General features: G+C 34.1%; 1 protein-coding gene across 2 annotated transcripts in view; it reads right to left on the reverse strand.

The window, feature by feature from the left end:
- Positions 1-26,751, reverse strand: part of CSMD3 (CUB and Sushi multiple domains 3) — an 879,736-nt gene that overhangs the window by 591,848 nt on the left and 261,137 nt on the right. For both annotated transcript variants that reach the window (XM_081111575.1, XM_081111574.1), the window contains exon 6: positions 8,017-8,129. In XM_081111575.1, the coding sequence (XP_080967701.1) occupies positions 8,017-8,129 (113 nt within the window). The remainder of the gene's footprint in view (positions 1-8,016; positions 8,130-26,751) is intronic.

Consider the following 26,751-nt stretch of genomic DNA (forward strand, 5'->3'; position numbering starts at 1 on the left):
GCATTGGGCCCCTAGTAGTAATATATTTTAGGCTTATTTAGGAAAGCTATTTAAAAAATTTTAAACATGTATTTCTCAATCCTATTAATTTCGACGCTGTGGATTTCCTCATTCTTTGAATCCCTTGGATTACTCTGTTTTGGGAGCATTCTTATACAACTTTGACTGACAATTACATTGTTTAAGTCCTACCCAGATATTAGTCCTGAGAGTCATGCTATGATGAGAGAGATCGTGAATTTGAAAAAGTTTCCTTTTCAACTCAAGAGACAAGTCTGGAAGACTTTATAAAAAGCCATGATTAGTGAAAACTCAGGACATGTAAAAGAAAGGCTCTCCCATAATCTAATAGAATAAAAAAACCCTAAGCTGTCCCTTTGTGTAAAAATGTTCATGGGGTATAGAGTAAGGAAGACTACAAATATCTATATGGATTTGTTAAATTCCATTTGCTAAAGGAATTAGTTCTGACATTTTACAATATGGACTCAGGGAAAATGTAAGCCCCTTAAAGGCACACCTACATTCAGCAGAACACCAGAGTAATAGGTGACCAGCAAGTTGGTAGTCTTGACTGTGCTGAATGATGAGTGTTGGGTGTCAGATAGGTATAAGTAAGTTAAAGATCTAGGACCCTGCTACAGGGCTATCATCATAAGAGAAAAGGAAAATGTGGATTGAAGAGTTTTAGTTAAACTGGAGATGGAAGACCCAGCAAAAATTGTCATGGAATAGAATCAGAAAGATAGTAAGCAGACCTTGCTAACAGAGCACAGCACAAGCTGCCTTGAGGACACCCGCCGTAAATGCAGGGTCCTCGGTTACAAAGAGGTGACCTCGCCACTGAAGTCAGCTGATATTAATAAGAACAAGAGTTTACATACGGACCAGTCAGTTACATCCTGCCACCACTAGTGCTCAGCAGACATCACTTGTCTTAGATAAAGCTTTATTTAAAAAGGAAGAAGGCAGTGATCTGAACCTTAAACATTTGAACGTTTACCCCAAGGATGCTGAGTTAACACAAAAGAGACTGTCCTAAAAGAGATTGGCTAATTTTATGTTTATTCTATCATCAGCAGGAATACGTGAGCCAAATTAAAATGTTGCTGTATAGTGATTTTTCCCCCAGTTTTGCAGTTAAGTGCTACATTTTAAACTTACTACATGTTTCAGAAAATATTGTCCATATTACAACTGGATATTTTATAGATTATTTCCCATTCACAGTAGTTGCTCTATTTGAAGATAGCAATCTAAATCACAGTAATTTTACTAAACTATTTCTGGAACCTCATGAATTTCATATGATTGAAATATAAGGTTAATATAATTTGCCTTTCATTTTTTAAGGTATATCAATAAAAGGTTCACATATATATGGATTGAACACTAATTTAAGAAAGAATATTTCTCAAACACTAAACAATTTTTAAACATTAAAAATTTTATAAAGAAATAAAACATTGGCTGAAGAATACTTAGCAAAGTAAGCACTAAAGACCTTTTAAAAAAATAACAATCATGATATTTTTCCCTTTTGACTATTAGCTCTTGTCACTCTCCTATCAATGAAGATTGATTCAGTTTCTTAGACTAAAAATCTTGTAGCAGATATCCATCTACTCCTTAATATTCTGATTTCCATGACCATTTCATAAGCATATACATTAACTTATTTTATACTTTCCTGCTGTACTTTTCTCAGAAATCCATTATCATCTGATTTTAAGCAATCCTCTTTATCAGAATCTGAATTTAATTTTTCCAAGTGTAACTTTTTCTAATGAATGTCCTTCATGGGTAGTCTCTGTTTTCATGCATAACATTAACTCATAACCAGAATAAAAAGGACTATAAAACAGACAGCATAAAGGAAATAACAACATTTCTAATATTCTACTTATTTCTAAATCTCATTTTATATATATTTATCTATGTATGCATATATTACATATATGTATATCTATAAACTGTAAAACTATATTCCAACTCTAAATATAGTCTTGTGGCTTTTTAATTCATAAGCATTAAAATGTATAGCAAGATAAAGTATTTTACTAGAAATTAGTTTGAATAGAGTTAAGCAAATAAGTCACCAGCATTGTGTTTCTGATATAAAACCCTTAGCTCTGTTTGGCAGGTTATGTTGCAGTGGAATTTCTATTTCAGGAAAACTTGTAATTAAATGACAATTTGCCAGTTTACTGTCAAGCACACCCACAATTTATGAACAGAAGTGTGAAATGGAAGAAATAAATTATAAGGATTGGAATGAAGAAATAAGTCTAGTTAGCTATGGAAGATTTTCATGCAATCATTATTATCATCTAACTAGAAGCCCAGTGCACAAATTCATGCATGGGTGGGGGCCCACCGGCCTGGCTGGCGATTTGGGCCGATTGGGCCAATGGATGCTGGCCGGCTGTGGAAGGGACTATGGGAGGATGGTCGGCTGCAAGAGGTTGGCTGTGGGAGTGCACTGACCACCAGGGGGCAGCTCCTGCATTGAGCATCTGCCCCCTTGTGGTCAGTGCATTGTTATAGCAACCAGTCAACCAGTTGTAACGGTCACTTAGGCTTTTATATATATAGATATGGTTAAAGGCGTTAAATTTTATATTGGCATGACTATAAAATATACACTTGCACCCCAGAAAATAATGCTATTAGGAGTTTTTAATGGCTATTTTAGACCAATGTTTACTTATACAGACAATTTGACTACTAAATATGTTATTTTGATTATCTCTGATGGTTATACTATTTAAGATGATAAATCCCATTGACAGGACAGGTATATAAAGCAAGAAGTAAAAAGAAGTTTCTTATTTTTAACTAGAAAAGGAAAGGAAAGGAAAGGGTAGAAAATCCAGGTAAAAGTAATTATTTTGAATTGAGAGCGATTTGAAGAAAATTTATGTAAATAATAATAATAATCAGAAGAAAATAAAACAAAGTACAGATTAGAAATTATTCTCAAACACTGAACACCAATGAAACTCACCTTCCTATTCTGTCAAAACACAGTAAATAAAAATAGCTTACTTCACAAACTTAAAATAATGCAGTTTGTCTATGTATGAAAAGGAGATTTTTTGAGTTAAGGATTCAATAGAGTTTATGAATTTTCCCACAGCATGTACTCACTAAAAATTAAATAATAAATACTATAATATGAAAAAATACATATCCGTACAGACTTCTTGAATTGTGCTGGCAAAGCACTCTTCACTGACTTTACCGGAAAAGCAGTCTATTTGCCCATGCCCAACATTCCCATGACAGTGAACTACACCTACATTATCTGAACCCAAAGTTTTGATCTTCACTATTTACTTTTTCACCACCAACCTTGAAATCAAAAACATGATACACTGACAGTTATCAAATTAGAGGAGGGGTTTTATAATTAGAATGGTGGGATATGACTTGCAATCTTTTATTAACAATCCTATGTAATAAAGAGGTAATATGCAAATTGACCATCATGCCCTCACACAAGATGGCCGAACCCATGTGGGCACAAGATGGCTGGCAGGAGAGGGCAGTTAGGGGAAACCAGGCAAGCATGGGAGGGCAGTTGTGGGGGACCAGGCCTGCAGGGGAGGGCTGTTGTGGGGGACCAGGCCTGAAGAGGAGGGCAGTTGGGGGCAACCAGGCCTGCAGGGGAGGGCAGTTGGGGGACCAGGCCTGTAGGGGAGGGCCGTTGTGGGGAACCAGACCTGCAGGGGAGGGCAGTTTGAGTGACCAAGCATGCAGGGGATGGCAGTTGAGGGGGACCAGGCCTGCAGGGGAGGGCAGTTGGGGGCGACCAGGCCAGCAGGGGAGGGCAGATGGGGGTGATCGGGCCAGCAAGGGAGGGCAACTGGGGGCAACCTGGTTGGCAGGGGAGGGCAGCTGGGGGGGGACCAGCCCAGCAGGGGAGGGTAATTGGGGCAATCACACCGGCAGGGGTGCAGTTAGGCGTCGATCAGGCTGGCAGGGGACTGGTTAAGTGCTGATCAGGCTGGCAGGCAAAAGCGATTGGGGGCAATCAGGCAGGCCGCCAGGAGGGCGGTTGGGAGCCAGCAGTCCTGGATTGTGAGAGGGATGTACTTCTGCCGGTTTAGGCCCGATTCCACAGGGACATCCCCCAAGGGGTTCCAGATTGGAGAGGGTGCAGGCTGGGCTGAGGGACCCCCACCCCCAGTTCACGAATTTCATGCACCGGGCCTCTAGTGGATATATAAAGGTACAAAAAAAACTGATGTCTAAACAAAATTAGAAAAAACATATATAATTAAAGAGGTTGCTTTAATGCTGTGCTCTGGGCTATAAGTGTGATTTTAAAAATTCACTTAAACAAATGAAACTGCTTCTCATGTTTACTTTAGAAAATAAATCTTAGTTTAAATGAGTTCTAAGTTGAAAAGTGTTTTTCTCTAGAAAATATGGGCTGCCTCATTTGTGATAGTGAGAAATATAAAAGCCAGTGTTTTCCCTTTTTAGTTGTTTACTGAATTTAAATTTTATGTTTGATCATAATTTTAAATATGTTATACCTCATGGTTGAAAAGTGTGTTTCTCACCATTCCAAATGGTTGATTACCTCTTTCCACTGAAGTGTATTTATTCACTGCATGCCCAACTTTCACTATTAGAAATCTTAATATCTTTTGCTTTACACAACAACAGTATCTGGCTATTGTGAATATTTCAATTGATGGGGAAACTAAAGCTCAGACAACTCAAGCAGCAATTAGTAACTTCATAATTTAACCCTCATTTTCTGACTCCAAATCCTACTCTTTTTATTACTCTATGCTGAATCCCCAATAATCTTATTTACCTTTGTTCAGTAACTGTGTACATAAATTTGTCAAAACATTTCAAATGTTTTGGGATCGGGCCTGAACCGGCAGTTGTACATCCCTCTCACAATCCGGGACTGCTGGCTCCCAACCACTCTCCTGCCTGCCAGTCTGATCACCACTTAACCAGTCCCCTGCCAACCTGATCGACGACTAACTGTGCCCCTAAATTATTTTCATATAAATAATTGACATCTAAAATGCCAAGGGCCTCTGTGTAACTGAGGGTAATGGCAGTGTATTTTCAATACAATTTGAAAATTTGGTCCACTAAATATGTTTTCTTGCCAAAAAATACACAGGTGATACCAAAATTACTATAACTCCTTTGAGAACAAATATAAAATATTTTATTCATAAATATAAAATGGTCCATATAATTATTAATGTATCTTTGTTACATTGAAAATAACTATCTCCAAAATATTAACCTGCATAAGAAGAATCACATGAATAGTATGGGAAAAACCTTTAAAAATCAAAATGAGGATCGACTATAAATTGATTTAGAAGACTTAATCTATAATATAGAAATAGTAATATATTTAGACATTTGGAATTAATTATATAAAAAAATATCTACTGGCATTTAGGAACTCGTAGTAATGTTCAGTTAATTTTCATTGTATTTTATAAGACCAGAGGTTAAGGAGAAATGCTATAAGGAAACCTAAGCTCCAGTAAAGTACTAAATATTGAAAATAATTGATAAATCAATACTAATTGCTGATTAAAAAATTGATTTACTAAGAAACTGTTACATGGAGACTTGGTTGTGACTACTGTATAGTATGTTCCACAAATTTTCTCCCTTGAATTGGTTTTAATTTGACGGTAATTTAGATACCACTGAAATTAAATGGTAGCATGGGAGGATCTAAAATGCATGATCACCACTTCATGCTGGGGCATGCATTTCAACATGTCAGAATTATTATTTTCATAGCTATTTAAGATAGTTTGTTTATCAATACAAATTATTTTATTTTTGTTTTAAGAATTACGTATCCAACTGAATTTATGTTGGGTAGGTAAAATATTATTTGGAGATAATACAATTAGAAAATCAAGTCTGAATCAGGAAAGGCTTAAAAGGACACAATACAAAGGTGTATTTTTATGTAATAAAACTTTTTTGATCTTACTACAAAATCATTGCTTTTTTCTGTTAGGCCACTTTATTTCCTCTATATTGGGTAGATATAGATTATATCCAAAATTACCTCATTTTAAGCTCCTTTCCCTGCCGGAAATAGAAATAACTCATACCCCATAAAACACTTCCTTACTATTTTACTTCAGTCAATTCACTGATGTGCTATTTTTCAATGATGAAACAAGTGAGGCAATACCAGAAAATAAAACTGAATCCTGAAAGTACTATAAAACTCAATTTAAGATCAGCAAGTAGAATATTAAAAATAATAATTAAATACACAAATCTACTCGCAGCTTTGCACTGCTGTCTTTTGATGCAAAATAACCCCATCTGCAGATACTAGTTTCATGAAACTATACAGCATAAAACAAATTATGTACCATTTTATTTTTTAGAGAGAGATCTGGTTTTCATGCAACAAAAAATACATTTATATTTAAATACAAAGTAAGTGTTATTTTATTTATATTAGGATAAAGAAGAGGAGCCGTCTTAAAGGTTCAGTGACCACATGAGTCAAAGATGACGAGTCTTGCATTTCTGCAGTGCCATCTGCCTTAACTCAGGGCAGTGGGGAATCAGAGCCATAAAAATATGCGGTAGGAAAACTCAAGGGAATGGGTTAACCTAGAGAAAAAGAGGCTCCACAACAATTACTTCTTTTCAATAAAAAAAGCCCTCTGATTTCTGAAGTGCACAGGCACTTTTGAGACTAAAATAGGAAACTCAAAGTATTGTTCTCTATTAAAAGTGACATTAGATTAAAAGGGTAAGATTCAAGTTACTATGATTTTAATGGTTATTTTTAATAAGATATAAAAATAAAATATCTATGAATATTTAATTTTTAATTTTAAAATACAGTGTTCTAAAGTGAGTAATATATTCTGAGAAATGTTAATAAAATGTATAGCATTAAGAGCATATTTGCATTCATGCTTCTATTTGAATTAACTATATTAGAAATAGAAATTACAGATTTTTTATAGTGAATTTTATGTAAAACCTCTACTTTCAAGTTACTTTCTTAGTGAATTTTATTACAGTGATAGCAAGTGCACTATTATAAGGGTCAAGATACTATCACATTAATGTGTTGATATTATTGTGAAAAACTTCATTGTTAGGACTCTAAAGAGAGGATGCTGGTCCTCAAAATATAAATTGGTTGCTGAAATTTGTATTCCAGAAAATAATATGTGGTCTCATACTGTTTTAGATATTGATTATAAGCTGGCTAAAGTCACCATATTAAGTTTTCAAAGCACTTAAGTCTGAAGACTACTGAATGGAAATCATTAAATAAAACAAACAGATAAATGGAAAAATGTAACTGTGGCAATGCTCACCATTCCCTGAACAGTAGCTGATACACTACTGAGAATGAAATGAATTATTTACATAATAGTCTGAGGATCAAGTACACTAAGCCCATAGTATTACTAAACACTGTAGAAGCTACAGTTTCACTAGTACTCCATCTTCATAACAATCTTATCCTAAACAGAGTGTTTTCAAGTGAATGCATCAAATATTATATCCTACTTATTCAAAAGTATACCCCTTCATGTAAATTTTAGGTAATAAACCCCCCAAAAAGGTTTATTAAACTAGCAATAGCAGACACACTGTATATGAAAAAGAATTTCAATTTATGAAAAGACTATTTACAACTGCAGGTCTTTTGCAGTGTTGTGTGATGCAGCTTTAGGTAGAATGTCCAATTGCTGGAGCACTTCATGAAAGTAAAATATAACATCTGTCACATATGACCTTTAGAGGTCACAATACCCTTTATTCTAAACATTGTGCTATGAAAATCAACTTTTATACTGTCATTTAGTTATGATCACATCACTGCCATAGCAAGACAATGTCCATTTTTGCTTATTCAAGTTACCACTTGTTAATGCTAAAGATATTTTGCTTCTATCACAAAATGCAGTTGTGTATACCAAAAACATTCTACACATCAAAGGAGGCAGAAGTATTCATCAAATATACCTTGATACGGAGCACTAAATCCACGATATCTGTGATTGCTGTCTGTAACAAAATGCAGTCTGAGCCAGTTTTTGTTGCTGATAATTGGAGGTGGTATATTCATTCCAGATAACCTGAATTATGGAAGACAACAACAAAAACATTTAAAAAGCCTTGCAGCACTAAACAATTTTACTGAGTTGGGACCCCTCCCGAATTTATATACATGTACACAATATCCATGACTCTGCATCAACTTTTTTATGAAAAATGAAACAGTTGTTTTAGGTATAGAAAAGTCAATCATAAAACAGTGAAATTCCAAACACCCATTGTTCCAATTATTATGCATACATTTATAAATTCAACAGTAACCTACATATGATTTTTGATTCACCCAAATTGACTGCATATGTAATAATAAATATAATGGAAACTGAGTTTAATGGTGCTGCTCATTGTGGTCCCTATGTTTGTATTGATATAGTATAGTTACAAAACAGAAAGACTTCAAAGCAGTAGATATACTTTTTTCTACCTAATATATTCTCACTATTTCACATTTGATGACAAACTTTACAATTTAATTTCATAGGATAGAACTATTTTAATGTAATTTCACAATACTATAATTTTTATTATTAAAATTCCCTATAATGCACCAAAGGTCTGCTCCTATTGACAGACAGAAAACATGGCATTTTGGGTTTCTACTTAGGGTGTCCCAAAAATGCATATATACACTTTGAATAATTATAAAGGCAGTATTTTTTTTAAATGCATTTCATTTTCAAAATGGAGCTATCAGCTGTTACAATATGTGTATACATTTTTGAGACACCCTGTATTTAGTCTCTACATAGCTAGTCATAAAGAAAACATTTCATAATCTCTTTAAAACAAGGCACTTAAAGCAAGATCTTGAAACTATGGGAATTTTAGACTGAAGTGTTCTAATAACAAGTATGTTATGTATCTTTTCCATTCTTCAAAGCTTACACTTTTCTTTTGCTTCATCAGAAGGCATATTAGGTGTGTGAGTGTGTGTGTGTGTGTGGTGATTACAACTCTTTTCCCTTACCTTATAATGAATGATCATGAGCTAAGTCATGGACATACAAAACCACCTTTTGTTGTATAATTGTACTCATGGGTATAGAGGATGGGCTTGGAAACAGACTATATAACCCAATTTTCTTGCATTCTAACATGAACAAACTGGGTTTTATTCCAAACATTTCTCATTTCTCTTCCTTCTTTGGAATGCATCTTTAACTTTTCTCTATCAATGCTCTATTTTCTATTTTATAGTGGTGTTTCTATTTATTGTTCAAGCTGGGTGGTTTTTCATATTTGAATTTAGTAAATATATGTAATTCACTTGCAGAAGTTTAAAACTCAAGTTATAAAATTTCACTTCATTGCTTTCAGAAAATATCTGTTATGTTTACTTCTGTTTGCTTGTTGGTTGGTTCAGTATAAATAGCAACACAGTTTTAAACATTTGGATTTGATATAATTTTATTTTCCATAGAGTAGCACAGTTCATGCCAGATTTTGATGTACAATGTTTCTCTTCAATTCCCTGATTTGATAAGCAAAAATATCCATTCACAAAATTTTAAATTATTTTTGACAGGCTGTACACATTTCTAAATATAATGAGTACAGAGTTTGGAGAGAGGTCCTTAGAAGATCCAATAAATGAGAAGGAACTCAACAAGGACATCAAGAAAAGTGGGAAAAGAAAGAAGATTAAAAGAACAATAAAAGTGATAAATGCCCATGTATCCCAGGGACATCAAAGATAATTTCACCAACAAAGTGTAGTTAAGACTAGTAATAGCTACTAAGGCATGATAGGTCGGAGCCTAAATTTACCTTCAGAAATTGACAAAGGAGGAACTGAAGATATTAGAACTGCAGTAGCTGGGGTATAATGTCCATGAGGTGGATCAGATAATGGCAGATTAACAGGGGTGGAATTAAGAAGATATTCCTGATGCCTTCATTGCTTCAGCTCATGAAGCCAAATGGTGGATAAGCCAGTACACTGAACTAGAAAGCAACTGTGCCACAGCACCCCTCTACTGCAGACAAGAAAAGCATCTTCACTGGTTCTAAAGCAGTCATATGGACTTTCCAAATTGTAGTCACCTACTATTTAAACACAACTTACACAATATGAATTTATGGTTTATGTAGAACTCTAGTAAATGAATCTACTTATCTTTGTACCATATTTTACATATTATCAGAGGAGATCTTGAAAATGGAAGATGGAAAATATATGCCACCTAGAAAGATTCAATTAAACTAATTATTTTAAAGAATCCTATATAATGAAAGCCTAATATGCTAAGTGTCCGGTCATCCAGTCATCCGTTCAACCAATCAAAGTGTAATATGCTAATGGTATGCTAAGGCCACTCAACTGCTTGCTGACCACCAGGAGACAGACAGTTGACTGGTTGACCAGTTACTATGACGTGCACTGACCACCAGGGGGCAAACGTAAAACACAGGAGCTGCCCCCAGCCCACAGGCCACAGGCCAGCCAAGGCGGGTGCCGGTGGGGGACTCCCCCAATCACCCCGCTGGTTGCCCCACAGAGGGAGGCAACCGGCAACAATGGTGAGGGGTGGGGATGGCAAGCAGGTGGAGCCAGGGAAGCCAAGGCGGGTGCCAGTGGGGGCCCATTTGCCCTGTCAGTTGCCCCACAGATTGGCTCTGATCATTGGCTAGGCCTAGGGACCCTACCCATGTGCAAATTTCATGCACTGGGCCCCTAGTTAATTTATAAAAGACTAAAGGAGGTATTTCTTAAATATAACTAATTGTTATCTCTATGTCAAATCACTATGGTTATTTGAAGGCAAGCAGTTATGTGTGCATTCTTATATAAAGTCAGTAAGAATCAACACTTGATAAAGAAGAGATTAGGTATATTCAATAATTATTTATGGATCACTTACTATATGGCAAATGTTATGGTAAATAAGCATTGGAAATAGAGTAGTACCAAGACAGATCAATCCATGATTTTACAATGTGAAAATACAGAAGAAAACATAAGTAAATGACTGATATAAATTCAGATGGTAGTAAATGATGTACTAAATAAATAAGAGTAACATGTTCAAGAATGTCTAGAAATAGCAAACGTCCCAATTGATTATACTCAAAGCAGCCATACTCATGATTATGTCTTAGATTACTAATCTGGCTTTTAGAAGAATTAAACCAAAGAAAATTATGATAATTAAAAATGGTATAAATTTGTAACCTAACTATTTGTATCAAAGAAGAATTCAAAACGTGTCTTTTGATGACTAATTGTAAATTAACCTAATAACTTAATAAGGACATTGAATTTCACTGAATATTTAATGTATAAATACTGAAAATAATATAGTACAACTTTCCATAATTAATATTTGCATAAAGTGTTTCTATTTATATAATCTTTCTTCAGAAATAACTAAATCATAATTTTTAAAAAATAGCTGCAACATTTTCTTTTATCAATAGTTCTTAAGTGTAAGAAACCTAAGAGAACCAACAGTCTTTACCATTTTTCAAAAGTCCCTAAAATTATTCTGACCTTATCCTTTGGATCATAATTCTCTTGTCAGATCCCTATTGCTATCACCGGTTGATTTCTGATTCTCAACTTTCTCAAAACCGCACTTGTAACAACAAGTGTCATGTCTGGTGCCTCTAACATTTATTTTTTTAATCTTTCCAGTTCTCCTGCTCTTCCCTAATTTTAATTCTTTCTCTTCCTCTTTCACTCTCTCACTCTCTAGTCCCCTATTTTACTTCATTTTATCTCCTTCTTCCTGTGGCAATTAGATAAGATGCATTCCTCACATGCTGTTTTCCAAGATTCTGTTAGGTTAATTGCCCTATATTGAACTATAATTAGTTGCTAAAATGCATTCCTTCATTTAACTCGGGGTCTTTTTTTATATATTCCTCTTTGAGGCTGAGTAAATATAATATTTTGTGCCTTTATTTACTTTACCCTTAAGCATTCTCCGAGAAGCCAGCCTTAAAGTTTCAAGGTTAAGCTAATCTCCTTCTCTGTCCTCAGAGAGCACTTATCACATCATTAATATTCTATATAGTAGTAAGTTTTCTATCAACATTACTTTAAAGGTAGGTTATTAAATCCCTGGTGCTGCACGGAATGATTGACACATAGTATGTGTACACTGATATTATTTATCAAGAAAGAAATTAGCCCAACTGGTGTGGCCAGTGGTTGAGTATTGACCTACGAGCCAGGAGGGCACAGTTTGCTTTCGGGTCAGGGCACATACCGGATATGTGCTTTAATACAAAATTTCTTAAATTTAACAAGCATTCTCCCACTTCCATGTTTTGCCATAAAATAAAATAACATGCAATGAAATTATTTTATAGAACTCTAAGAAACCACTACCTGTATTTATTTCATTTCTAAAAAAGAAGGTATTTCATAGTTGCAAGAAAATACAGCATCTTAAAATAGTCAAAAAGAAAAATAATTTTATATTATGTTCTGCAGCATAAGTGGGAAATTTATTATTAGCAACAAAATTAATCCATTTCTTGGATGACATTACAAGCACTAATATTCCATGCTATGTAATCATGAATACTCTTGTGTGGAGTGTACTGATATACACATGACCAGGCTGAGCTTTTATGTCACAGATGACTGTTCTTGGTTAAATATGCAAAAAGTCAGTGACTGCAGAACAGACAATCCTATGTGGTTTTAACAAAAGCATTAAGAAGCTAAGCACTGTGTTATGCAATCCAACTATTGTGAAACCAGATGTTATAAAATATTTGCAAAGCAAATAAGAGAAGTGGCTATACTAAATTTCCTTTCTTTTTCTCCTCCACTTTCACCCAAATGCCCTCCCCTCCCCCCAGTTAACACCATCTATACCTCCACTCTGGTTTTCTACTTACCCCCGCCCCCCATGATCTACCTATCACATATTCTCTTATAAAAACTGCCTGCTGCAGAGAAATGTTTTCTTTTATATAAACACATGCTTAAGAAAATACGCTTATATTTTAGATAAATACGTGTGTATTCACCTACCAAAATTTAACGAAAATAAAAAAGAAAAAGTAAATAATCCTCTAACCATTTCAAAATTAAAAAGCAGGCAAAATATCTCCAGATCCAGGTGTTTTTAAAAGAGAAATCTACTAAACAGATAAAAAAAAATTAACAATTTTATCCATTCTTTTCCAGAAAAAAGAAGATAAAGAAACGCTTCTGAACTCATTTTGTGAGTTATTACTCTAATAATAAAACAAAAAAAAATCAGTACAAAAACAAACAAAAAACTACATACCAATATCTCTCATTACCTTAGCTTTAAAAATCCTAAATAAAGTATTGGCAAATAAAATTCAGCAACATATAAAATAATTGTATGTCAGGACCTAGTGAGATTTATTTAAATTATATAAGGCTCATTCAACATTTGAAAATCAATCAATGTAATCTATCATATAGAAAAAAATTTAAGTGATCAAATCAATGGGCACAGAAAAAGCATTTGTTAAAATCCAACACCCATTCATGCTAAAGACTTTCAGCAAATTAGGAATAGAGGGAACATCCTCAAGTTGATAAAGAGATATTAAAAAATCCTACAACTAACATCCAACTTCATATTAAATAATGGTTTTGATTAAGATCAGGAATATGGCACATCATTCTTATTAAACATTGTGCTGGGAGTTCCAGTGAGTACAATAATAAAATAAAATAAATATACATTAAACAGAAATAAACTATTCTGATTTGAAGATGAAATGATTATTTAAGATGAAAATAGAAGCAATCTACAAAATAAACTCCTAGAACTAGTAAGTGTATTCAGCCAGGTAGTATATGCACAGCCCATGGACACACACAATAGTGTGATCAAGGCCTGGGGTGTGTCAGGGGCTGGGTGGGAGAGGAAAGTTGAGGGAAAATATGGGACTTCTATAATAATGTCAACAATGAAAAATAAACTTAGAAAAAGGAAATAAAATACTCTAATTTCTTATGGAGATGTTTGCTTTATCAAGCCTTATTTTCCAATATATAATAGAATTACTACTTTGTTTCATTGATTCCATCTGTTTTCATGTGTACTAACAAGACTGTTTTAATGACTGCATCTCTATTTCCATGTTCATGGCTAGTACAAAGATCCATCCTCCTTATTTAATTTTTGAAAAGTTTTAGTTATGTCCACCTGTATTTGTTTCAAAACTTGTTATCAAGTTTCTAAAAAATAATTTTGAAGTTCTGAATAGACTAGTATACTCACTTGGAAAGAACAAACTGGATAATGGTTAAAAATAGTTAACAACTAGCACAGCAGAAATACAAATCAATTAAAAAAGACAAGAAGAGTATTGGCCTTTTTTACTTTATTAACTTTTTTATTTTTAATATTTTTATTGATTTCAGAGAGGAAGGGCGAGGGAGTGAGAGACAGAAACAGCAATGATGACAGAGAATCACTGGTTGGCTGCCTCCTGCATGCCCCACACTGGGGAATGATCCCGCAACTCAGACATATGCCCTGACTGGGAATCGAACCATGGCCTCCTGGTTCAGAGATTAATGCTCAACCACTGAACCACACCAACTGGGCCAATTTTAGTTTTTTTAAGGAAACTCCACACTTTTTTCCAGAATGGCTACACTAATCTGCATTTTCACTAACAGTGCGTCAAAGTTCTCTGTTCTCCACATCTTTGCCAACACTTGCTGTTTGTTGATTTATTGATGATAACTATTCTAACAGGTGTGAGGTGATATCTCATCTGGGTTCTAATTTGCATTTCTCTGATAATTAGTGACATTGAGCATCTTTTCATATGTCTATTAGCCATCTGTATGTCCTCTTTTGAGAAGTATGTATTCAGGTCCTTTCCCCATTTTTAATTAGATTATTTGTTTTATTGGTATTGAGTTGTTATAAATTCTTTATAACTTTTGGTAATTAATCCTTTATCAGATGTATCATTGCTAATAAGTTCTCCCATTCAGTGAGTTGTGTTTTTATTTTGTTGATGGCTTCTTTTGCTGTGCAAAGGCTTTTTAGTTTGAGGTAGTCCATTTGTTTATTTTATTTATTTTCTTTCCCTTCCCCAAGAAAATACTAGTATATCAGAAAAAAATATTGCTATGAGAAATGTCTGAGATTTACTGCCTATATTTTCTTCTAGGATTTTTATAGTTTTGTGACTTATATTTAAGTCTTTAATCCATTTTTAGTTTATTCTTGCATATGGTGAAAGGGGGTGGAATTGTCTTCTGGACCAGTAATTCCACTCTGGCAATATACCCAAATAAGCCTGATACACTAAACAGAAATAATATATGCGCCCCTATGTTCATTGCAGTATTTGCAATAGCCAATATTGGAATCAGCCTAAGTGCCAATCAATACATGAGTGGACAAAAAATAACAACAAAGAAAAAAAGCTTTGGAATATTATAGGCCATAAAAAAGATCTTACACTTTGCCATAGCATGGATGGACCTGGAGAGTATTATACTAATTGAAATAAACCAGTCAGAGAAAGACAAATACCAAGTGATTTCACTTATAAGTGAAATCTAATGAAAAAAATAAATTTAAAAAAAATACACTCATAGATACAGACTGACAGCTGTCAGAGGGGATGGGTATTGGGGAATGGGTAAAAAAGTACAGGGATTAAGAAAAAAAATACACAGACTGCCAGAGGTAAAGGGGGTGGGGAGATATAGAAGAGGGCAAGGGTAGATATGGTACAAAAAGAGACTTGGCTTTGGTAGTGAGTGCACAATGCAGTATGCAGATGATGTTATAGAGTTGTACATTTGTAACCTACATGGTTTTATTAACCAATTAGAGGCCTGGTACACAAAATTTGTGCATTTAGGGGGGTGTGTCCCCCAGCTCAGCCTGCACTCTCTCCAATCTGGGGCCCCTCAGGGGATGTGCGACTGCCCAGTCGGACATCGCTCTCACAATCCAGGACTGCTGGCTCCTAACCACTCACCTGCCTGTCTGCCTACCTGATTGCCCCTAACCACTTCTGCCTGCCAGCCTGATCACCCCCTAACCCAGCCATGGGCAAACTACAGCCCGCGGGTTTGAAATTAATAAAACTATTGAAATAAAAGACCATACCCTTTTATGTAATGATGTTTACTTTGAATTTATATTAGTTCACACAAACACTCCATCCATGCTTTTGTTCCAGCCCTCTGGTCCAATTTAAGAACCCATTGTGGCCCTCGAGTCAAAAAGTTTGCCCACCCTTGCCATAACCACTCCCCTGCTGGCCTGATCACCCCCAACTGCCCTCCCCTGCTTGCCCAATCACCTCCAACGGCCCTCCTCTGCTGGCCTTGTCATCCCCAACTGCCCTCCCCTGCAAGCCTGGTCCTTCCCAAATGCCCTCCCCAGCAGGCCTGGTCGCCCACACTTCCCTCCCCTGTAGGCTTGGTTGTCCCCAACTGCCCTCCCCTGCAGGCTTGGTCATCCCGAACTGCCCTCCACTGCCAGCCATCTTGTGACAACATAGGGGTGGCCATCTCGTGATGATGTGAGATGACCATTTTGTGATGGCGCGAGGGCGTGAGGGTCAATTTGTATAGTACCTCATTATATAGGATATCACCCAATTAAAGTCAATATAACAAAGTATCAGCCTGATGCTGTTATCTCTGTCTTCTTTGATATCTCTCAATGATGTATCTTTGTCTAGTTTGATATATCCCTAGTTTCCTCACAGCTCCTTCACATTTCTTTTTAGAATAATTCCTCTTTATTTTACACTTTAAAGAGTTTGCTATTTTTGCTCTCATATATTCTAAAAGCTTGTTACTTCTAATAAATTTTGTATATTTATTTTGTCATTTTCTTGCAGACTCTTACAAATTCTAAGTGTTCTTTACTTAATTCCTTTTATGTGTCTCTTCCTTTTAAATTAAAAACAACTCAATTTCACATTTTATTTCTTTAACAAGAACTTGTGGACCAATGTTCAATATCATATACACTTTTAAATTGAAATATAGGATACAAGTGGAGCTGGGAACTTTTCATTGAATAAAAAAGATGAAAAAGCGCTAACGGAAAATATTACAGACCTTAACGTTGCTTCTCCTAATCCAGCCTCTAGCTGAATGAAGGAAGCCAATCTCTACAATGTCCTTCAATCCAGCGATTTGGAAATATTATATAACCTTCACATCTGAATCATGTCAGAATCTTATCAAGTTTATTTACTGTTACTTTATAAATATTGTCATTCTGAACCAACAGTATTTAGCCCAGATACTCAACATATATGACCAAAGTTATGACAAGAACTTACTACTTAGTTTTACTGTCTCCAGATAAAATTTTCCTCACTTTATCTTATTCATTGCCAATGTAGTATTCTTTTTTAAAAATATATTTTATTGATTTTTTACAGAGAGGAAGGGAGAGGGATAGAGAGTTAGAAACATCGTTGAAAGAGAAATATCGATCAGCTGCCTCCTGCATACCTCCTACTGGGGATGTGCCTGCAACCAAGGTACATGCCCTTGACCAGAATCGAACCTGGGGCCCTTCAGTCCGCAGGCCGATGTTCTATCCAGTGAGTCAAACAGGTTAGGACAGCCAATATAGTATTCTTTATTAAAAACCTAAACTGTGACATCAATCCCTTGCTTAAGTATTCAGTGATACTCAAACACATACAGAATAGTTCACCATACAACATAAACATCCAGTGTTCTACAAGATCAGACATAATACTTAAACCTCAGTTTCCCAATTTCTTTCCCTTCGTACCTTGTTCTTGCTATAATAACTGGCACTTTCATGAACATGATATTTTCTCTTTCTGGTTTCTGTGTCTCTCCTCTACTTTAAAATGGCTACCTCAACATAATAAAAGCCTTATATGACAAACCAACAGCCAACATCGTACTCAATGGGCAAAAACTAAAACCATTTCACTTAAGAACAGAATGAGACAGGGATGCCCACTTTCACCACTCGTGTTCAACATAGTTCTTGCAAGTGCTAGCCATAGGATTTAGACAAGAAGAAGAAATAAAAGGTATCCAAATTGGAAAAGAAAACATAAAACTGTCGCAGATGGCATGAGACTGTACATAAAAAAAAACAACCCTAAAGGCTCCATCAAAAAATTATTAGACTTAATAAATGAATTCGGCCGAAACCGGTTTGGCTCAGTGGATAGAGCATCAGCCTGCGGACTGAGAGGTCCCAGGTTTAATTCCGGTCAAGGGCATGTGCCTGGGTTGCGGGCACATCCCCAGTGGGAGATGTGCAGGAGGCGGCTGATCGATGTTTCTCTCTCATCGATGTTTCTAGCTCTCTATCTCTCTCCCTTCCTCTCTGTGGAAAATCAATAAAATATTTTTTTAAAAAAATAAATAAAAAATAAATGAATTCGGCAATGTAGCAGGTTACAAAATTAACGCCAAGAAATAGATGGCATTTTTATACACCAATAGTGAACTTACAGAAAGAGAGACTAAAAAACAATCCCATTTACCATCTCACCAAAAATATTAGACAACCTGGGAATAAACTTAACTAAGGAAGTAAAAGGCCTGTACTCAGAAAACTACAGGACACTGAGAAGAAAAAAAAAAAAGAGATAGAGGAAGACATAAACAGATGGAAGAACATACCGTGTTCATGGATTGGTAGAATCAACATCATTAAAATGTCCATACTACCCAAAGCAATCTATAGATTCAATGTACTCCCCATTGAAATACCAACGGCATATTTCACAGACCTTGAACAAACTCTCTAAAAATTCATCTGGAATAAAAAAGACCCCAAATAGCTGCAGCAATCCTGAGAAAGAAGAACAAAGTAGGAGGGATCTCAATACCAAATATCAAGCTCTATTACAAATCCACTGTTCTCAAAACTGCCTGGTACTGGCACAAGAACAGACATATAGATCAATGGAATAGAATAGAAAACCCAGAAATCGATCCAAACCACTATGCTCAATTAATATTTGACAAAGGAGACAAGAACATACAATGGAGTCAAGACAGTCTCTTCAATAAATGGTGCTGGGGAAATTGGACAGATACATGCAAAAAAAATGAAACTAGACCACCAACTCACACCAAACACAAAAATAAACTCAAAATGAATAAAGGACTTAAACATAAGATGGAAAACCATAAAAATGTTAGAGGAATCCACAGGCAGCAAAATCTCAGACATATGCCAAAGCAATTTCTTCATTGATACAGCTCCTAGGGCAATGGAACTAAAGAGAAAATAAACAAATGGAACTACATAAAAGTAAAAAGCTTCTGCACAGCAAAAGTAACCACCAACAAAACAACAAGAAACCCCACTGCGTGGGAAAACATATTTGCCAATGTTATCACCAAAAAGGGTTTCTAACATTTCATACAACTTAACAAAAGAAAGATAAACAACTCAAGCAAAAAATGGGCAACCAACCTAAATACATATTTTTGAAAGAGGACATAAGGAAGGCCAAGAGACATATGAAAACATGCTCAAAGTCATTAATCATCTGAGAGATGCAAATCAAAACGACAATGCAGTACCATCTCACCCCTGTAAGAATGGCTATCATCAACAAATCAACAAACGACAAGCGCTGGTGAGGATGCGGAGAAAAAGGAACCCTCGTGCATTGATCAGGCCATCAAACCTCAGATGGAAGGCAGGGGAGAGTGGGGGAAGTGGGAGAGATCAACCAAAGGATTTGTATGTATGCATATAAGCCTAACCAATGGTCACAGACACCAGGGTGGGTGAGGGCATGAGAGGGGTGATAAGGACACATATGTAATAACTTAATCAATAAAGAAAAAAACGCTTAAGAAGTAAATGAATAAAATGGCTAGTTTTTAGAGACTTAGTTTATACATCATCATTTTCAAAAATCCATCATTCTGTGTTAATTGCTTTTCTTCAGAGCTCCCACAATACCCTATCTTTTGATAATAACATTTATTACATTGTATAGAAAATTTTAGACTGGGAAATTATTCTCTTTCCCTCTCCCTGTCTCTGTCTCTCTCACTATTTACAACTTTGCCAAACAGAATTATTCTCTAAAATATTTTGCTATTAAATGAGATTCTTCATAACCTACATTACAAATCTGGAGCTAAAGTAAGAACAGGAATATACTGGAAATCTAAACCAAAAAATAAAAAACAATCCAAGAGTATGATCAAGTATAAACATGTTGAAGTTGTAATTCCACCTCCAATAATTTAAAAGAAATAAGGTAAATAACCATCCTAGACATAACCTGAGTTAAAAATTAAAAACCTATTTGGGTACAAAGCCATGATATAAAACTAGGCAAATATGATTGTACAATCATAGAGATGAGAAATAGCAAGGAAGAAACCTAGCATATTAAGTCATGTATCCTGGAATTTTTAAAACCAGAACTTAAAAAGTTAAAATAAAATTAAAATATTTTATTTACATAAATTTACTTACACTAAATTCATTTCCTCTAGGTTAATTGTTATTCAAATCAATAACATTTTGTTTGGTGTTAACTATAAACTAGACACTAAAAATATAAAATAAAAAAGCAGTTCTGCTACCAACAACCTCTAACAGAAAAGATAAAGAAATAAGAAATATTAATATCTGAAATTGAGATTCTCAGGTACTTAGATATTATATCTTTGGAGGATACTTGAATGTTTTATAAGTGCTGAAGGGAGCAGAAAATAATATCGGAAATAAGAAACATGGAAGAGCAAAGTTTATTTTTCTTTTTGTTTTCAATTTCAATTTCCAATAGTTTACCCCCTTTTAAAGAAGTAATTCTGTCTTTAGTATCTAGAAAAGTGCCTAATATTTACTAGATATTCAGTAAGTTCTATTGAATGAATCCATGAATGATTGTTAATTTTTTTCTATTTTGATCCTATTATTTTTGAGACACATGATACGATAACCCAACTATTGAGAGACACAGAGCAGATATAATTTCATAATATGTTATAAAGTAATTTTTATTACTAATAATTGAAATTCCAAAGTTTTAAAGTAATTCACTTCATATAAAATTTAGTGAATTCTTCGATGACTTATTTTAAAAAGTTGGAGATAGTATTAGTCTTTAAAACTGGTGTAAAAGTTGGAATACATGAACATGAATGTGCCCCACCTGTGTCCCCGAAGTGCAAGAGTCACTGATTTGTACCATTTTGTCATTCTTTTAACTCACTTCCCATCTCTAATTACCCTCCAAACAACCCTTGCATTTTATTTTTATTTTTCTTTATGCTGTTTGCTTTTCTTTCTAAAATGTTGTTCCTGCCCAAGCAGCTTGGCAAATTGCTACTTTTCCTTAAAGATTCAACACAAACATCATTTATCTGTGAAACTGAACTTCTTGATCACACAACATTTTGTGCTGTCGCTATTATATAAGCGATTTTCTCAGAATCACGTAAGAATTGCCGTCATGCCTTATTATTCTCTAAAGGCAGAGATACAGTCTAGCACAAATTTAGAGTGTTAGCATTTACAAGTCTTTGTTGAGTAAAAGATCTAAAAATAAAAGAACAAAAATGTTTAGGACATTTAGATCAACCACCTTCAGATGCTTGTTTGAATGTCTGCAGCAACATCCTAATGTAGTTATCCAAACTCACACTTCAAGTAGCAGTTACACCTGTTTGATATAGTTGTAGAGTTTTGAATAATTTTACTAACTTTAACCATGATGTTTCACATTATTTTCTATCTTTTTGTCCTAACATAATCTTTGGACCATTGGAGTAAATTTAACACTTCTTCTAATTGCATGTCTCTAACCATGTAAAGGCAATGACATAAGCCACTAAAGTCTAATTCTATTCTAACCTATAATTTCTAAATTAAAATCATTGATCACATTGCTGTAATTAAAACAAACCATAAAGAAAATTTAATTATTAAGTAAGGCAATTATATACCTACCTACTTGAATAATTTATATATTGTACAATGTAGATTTACGCTAGCATCTGAACTGAACTAGACATTAGAAACTTGGATTGTGGCCCAAAGAACACATACCTCTGCTAATATATTATTTCCATGTCCCTCCATAATTCAAGCTAATTGAATATGTTCAACAGGAAACACTGGCCACATCACATTGCTTTCAGTTTAAAAAAAGCAGTTTTAGATGAAAAAATGTAAAAATACTACATTTTAAGTATCCTTGCAATCTTAAAAAGGTTATTTTTATAAGACAAGTTTTCATCATGGCTTTTCCTGTTTTTAATGCCAAAATATCTAGAAAATTAAAAAATGATAATTCTTGCTTTTGCTTGCTTTCAAATGATTGCGTGGACTTAACTTTTCAATGTGATATAACCAAAAAAACAAATCTGTTCTTGAAGTAATTCCAAGAAAGAATGGGTTCTCAGAAGATTTGGACTGTTGGTTCCATCATTCTCAAAAGCATTTCCATCAAATATTCCTATTGCTTACCCAGCTGCATCAGGTATTACTATGTCATTTAGATCCTAACTACTGTTTTAAATTGTTACATATCCACCCCAGCCAATCAGATCTAACACTTTTTACCATGTTGTATTATTTTCCCATTAGCACTTACCACCTTCTAAATATATATAAACAGAATATTTAATTTTTATTTACTTGGTAGCTTTATTGTCTATCTCCCTATCACCTAAAATGTAAGCTTCATGAGCTAAGAATTATTCTTTTTTATTCATTAATCTATTCTCAAATTGTAAATATCTCTGGTATAGATAATATGGGTAATATACATTGCAGAATAAACTAATCCTAAATTATTTTTGTTTGTTTTCATGGGATTCAATAACAAAAGTGCCAATTGGTTACAACAAAATCAACAACATAGATGGTCATTAAAATATTTGCCAAATCTTGTAAAAAATGTCCCTGAACAGAGGTTTTTGCTTTGTTTTGTTGTATTTTTCTCCTATTCTTGAATTTACCATAATGAAAAGCCTAGAGTACTGAACAATTAAATCCCAAGTGGTATATTTTTACCCAATTGTCTTAATGGGAAACAATAAAAAAAGAAATAAAAGGTATCATGTGCTGATAAACAAGGCAAGTATCCTAGATGTGTAAAATAATTTGTAGTTATTTCAGAAATCATAAAATTTTAGATAATTAATCACTTATAAGTGCTTAAAAACATGACTCAAAACTGTTACAGAATAGTGGAACAAATTAAAACTAATTATGCTTAGTGGTGTGCATTCAACTCAACCAATAATCAGCAAAGGTCTGGGTGTGTGTCACATGTACCTTAGCAGGCACAGCCCAATGCTACAGAGACCGTAACTGACGCAGATGACTGCACAATATTGTTTCAGAACATTACCAGGACTTTCTTTGAAAATAAAAAGTCTGCATCATATAAAGCTTTATGTCCCTCCTTTTTTATGGCCATGTGTGCCAAAGAGAAAAGACTAACTTTCTAGGGAAATGAGTCAACTCTGAAATAAGGCCTAACAGAGGGTCGTGCACCATAATGTAATTTGATGTGACTGCAATTCCTAGTGGCAGAAAAGTGGCAGAAATGAATGCATAAGGCTTCTCTCTACACACTTCTTTATTCTAGAGCAGAAAGTTTATAAAGTAATATGCACGTCTTTAAAAAGCAGTGTTTTAGAACATTATTCAATATTTTCTCAAAGGATACTCTGGATTACAAAGCAAGATGATTAAATGTAAACACATTTACATATTCACATAAATTGTACATAATGTGTTAATACACATGATCTCATTTATTCTTTATAATGATTTTACATGTCAGATGGATTCATTGGATCTGCATTGTCCTTGTGATACAATATTAAGATGACAGACAGCAGGGAAATAAAAACCATGAGAGATTTGGCAAGGTTCTTCTTCCTCGTCCTATATTGGCTTTCCCTTTTTACTTTCTGTAAGCAAACCAAAGTCATCTGAATAAGTATTTAAACTAAGTTGATTTAATGAGCATCAGGATCTACAAGTTTGAATGTTCTCTATAAAAATCATTGAGCTAGCATTTAATGATTTATAAGTCTCTTATAGAAGCCATGTGCATTTTGATTTTTGTACTAATCCAAACTCTTCATAATAATCAGAGGCACGTGAAAGCAGCAAGCAAAATATTTGGGAACCTATGTCCCAACACCCCTGACGACTGAGCTGTCTTCTTTAATTGTCTCTCTTCTAAAACAAGGTGCTTGGGGCTTCTAATACACGAATCAGTTGTGCGAATATTGACATGACTCATACACTGCTCAGTATAGAATTACTTTTTGCATAAAAATTATTATTTTTAAGAATAAAAAAACAAATAAACACAATAGACACAAAACAAAAGCAGATCAGTAAATATTAAGATCTCAGAAATAAAAGGACAAGCTATATTTTATGGCACATTTACATATATTTTATGTTGACATTTTTAATTGTACAAAGGTTTTAAAATAAGAAAGGTTTGATGCTAGCACATTTTTAGAAATGAGCTTAGGAAGGAATGTAAAAATTTAAGGGAAGCAGTTAGACTATTTCTTCCCTGTTTAGAATCCACATCAACTGTGACCAAGAGTCTGTTTTCAGTGATTTTTAAGTCTGTGATACACCCATGCCCATATGATATAACAGGGTAAATGTCACACTGTTTCACATTTCAGAATTTTCATATAATGTCCAACATTAGCACATATCTCATTAACTTACAAAAATACTCTCAATGGCAAAATGATGATTCATGAGAGGATCTGTTTTTAACAGTAGATACAATCTGTTATCTCTAGAGGAAATGAAACAAGAATTTTTCATTAAGGAGATTAACCTCATTTTAAAACTAATACAAAATTCAAAATAGATATTTAAACACTAAGATTTCTAAAGTGAAATAACATAAGTTTATACATTTAGAGTAATAAGGCACATGTCTGGCTTGCATGACTGCATGTAACATAACACATATGACTGATAAGAGAAAGTGGGATAAAAAAAAGTAAACAAAAATATTGATTTATCCTATAAACTTTTAAACCTGTTTAAATTTAAGATGTGAAAAAATATTGTTCTAAACATATCTGTATTCTATACTGCACATTCAGTTACTTACAGAAATAAATTATGTATGATCTGATTTATAAGCTTGCCAGCAGAGTTCAGAGGCAGTGTTTCAGAAACAAAAAGTCTACCACGTCCTCGATAAGAAAATGGCATAAAAGAATTAACCACCTCTTCCAGTGATGTAAGAATAACACATGCCAAAGCCAGAATAAGAGCATATCAAACTTTACAGAGTAATGCCGAAAACTGAAAAGATAAACATTTTTAAAGCATAATATATTTGTATATATCCACATCTTGATTTTAAGCTTTTTGAATCTATAAAAAAAAAATTTAGATTCATAACTTGTGTCCAGTAATGACTGCTCTCCAAATGTGGTTGTCTAAGGGGCAATTTGTTTAAATAAATATGCATGAAGTTACTTTAAGTATAAAGTATTAGGCATGTGAACCAATCCAAACATCTCATAAATATCAAAATACTTTATATAGGAACCAAATGACCTATTTTTAACTGTATAATTTGAGATAGAATTATACATTCTCATTTTTTAACAATTCAAATTTCTACAAAAGAGTGAAGCTTCCATATCTAGCAACAGTGATACGTTTGGTGGGAGAAAGGGAATGAAAAGGGGGAGCGGACAAAAATGTAGATTATTATCAAACTGTCATCTTCCAATTTAATTTCAACAAATTCACAAGGAGTCAACATTAAAAGTGAAAAATAATCTAACAATTTTCCTACAATGTACTCAAAATTAGGTAATTATTTTGAAGCTGATGTTTTGCTAAGTAAATTCTCAATTGACTTTCATTGAGAAATATGCTATTGGTAATGTTGGTTACATTACCATGGAAACTCTAAGAGTCATTTCATTCCACCTACTGCTTCCAGTGAGTAAAGCACATAGTCTGGATGGACAAACTATTACCCATTCAATGTTTAATTTTCAAATGAGGTAATTTTGTAAACTAACTTGGTGGTATCTCAAAAATTACCTTTGGTACCTGTTCAAAGTATATATGCGTTTTAAATCTCTCCCTTTGTAAAAAATAAAGCTTTTCTATAGAGAGAATATATTGTTTCCTCATGTTAAAAAGTGAATTATTTTTTCTGAATTCTATATTTGCAAATGTTACTTTTATTCTTTAATTACTCAATTTTATGGACAAAAGAAATTTTATAAATAGAATTTTTAAGATGTTTATTGGCTACCAACTATATAAATAGGATACAATGTAAGTATATATTTAAATAATTTTAAGATATCATGTATTAACTTCAACAAAAATGATGCATTTGTGATAAGACACTACCAACCGCTTTGGCCACTGAACTATATTATAATTTCCTGAAGGTCAGGGATTCATTTGAAATTCTTCACAGTGTTTATAGCACAAGCATATAACAGGTGCTCAGTAAATGCGTGCTGAATTGCATTAAATGTCAAGATCTAACCTTCAGGAAAAAGTCATCACATTTTTCAATAAAGGAAAAGACCAAATGTGACAAGATGATATGTCAATAACAAACTGCGGAAAGAAGGTTTGTTGCTTTTTTATGTGCTATTTTTTACATGCTAATTTTTAAAGAGAATTTTTTTAAGACTTCACTCTA

The sequence above is a fragment of the Myotis nattereri genome, assembly GCF_964212035.1.
Source record: "Myotis nattereri genome assembly, chromosome: 17".
NCBI lineage: Eukaryota > Metazoa > Chordata > Mammalia > Chiroptera > Vespertilionidae > Myotis > Myotis nattereri.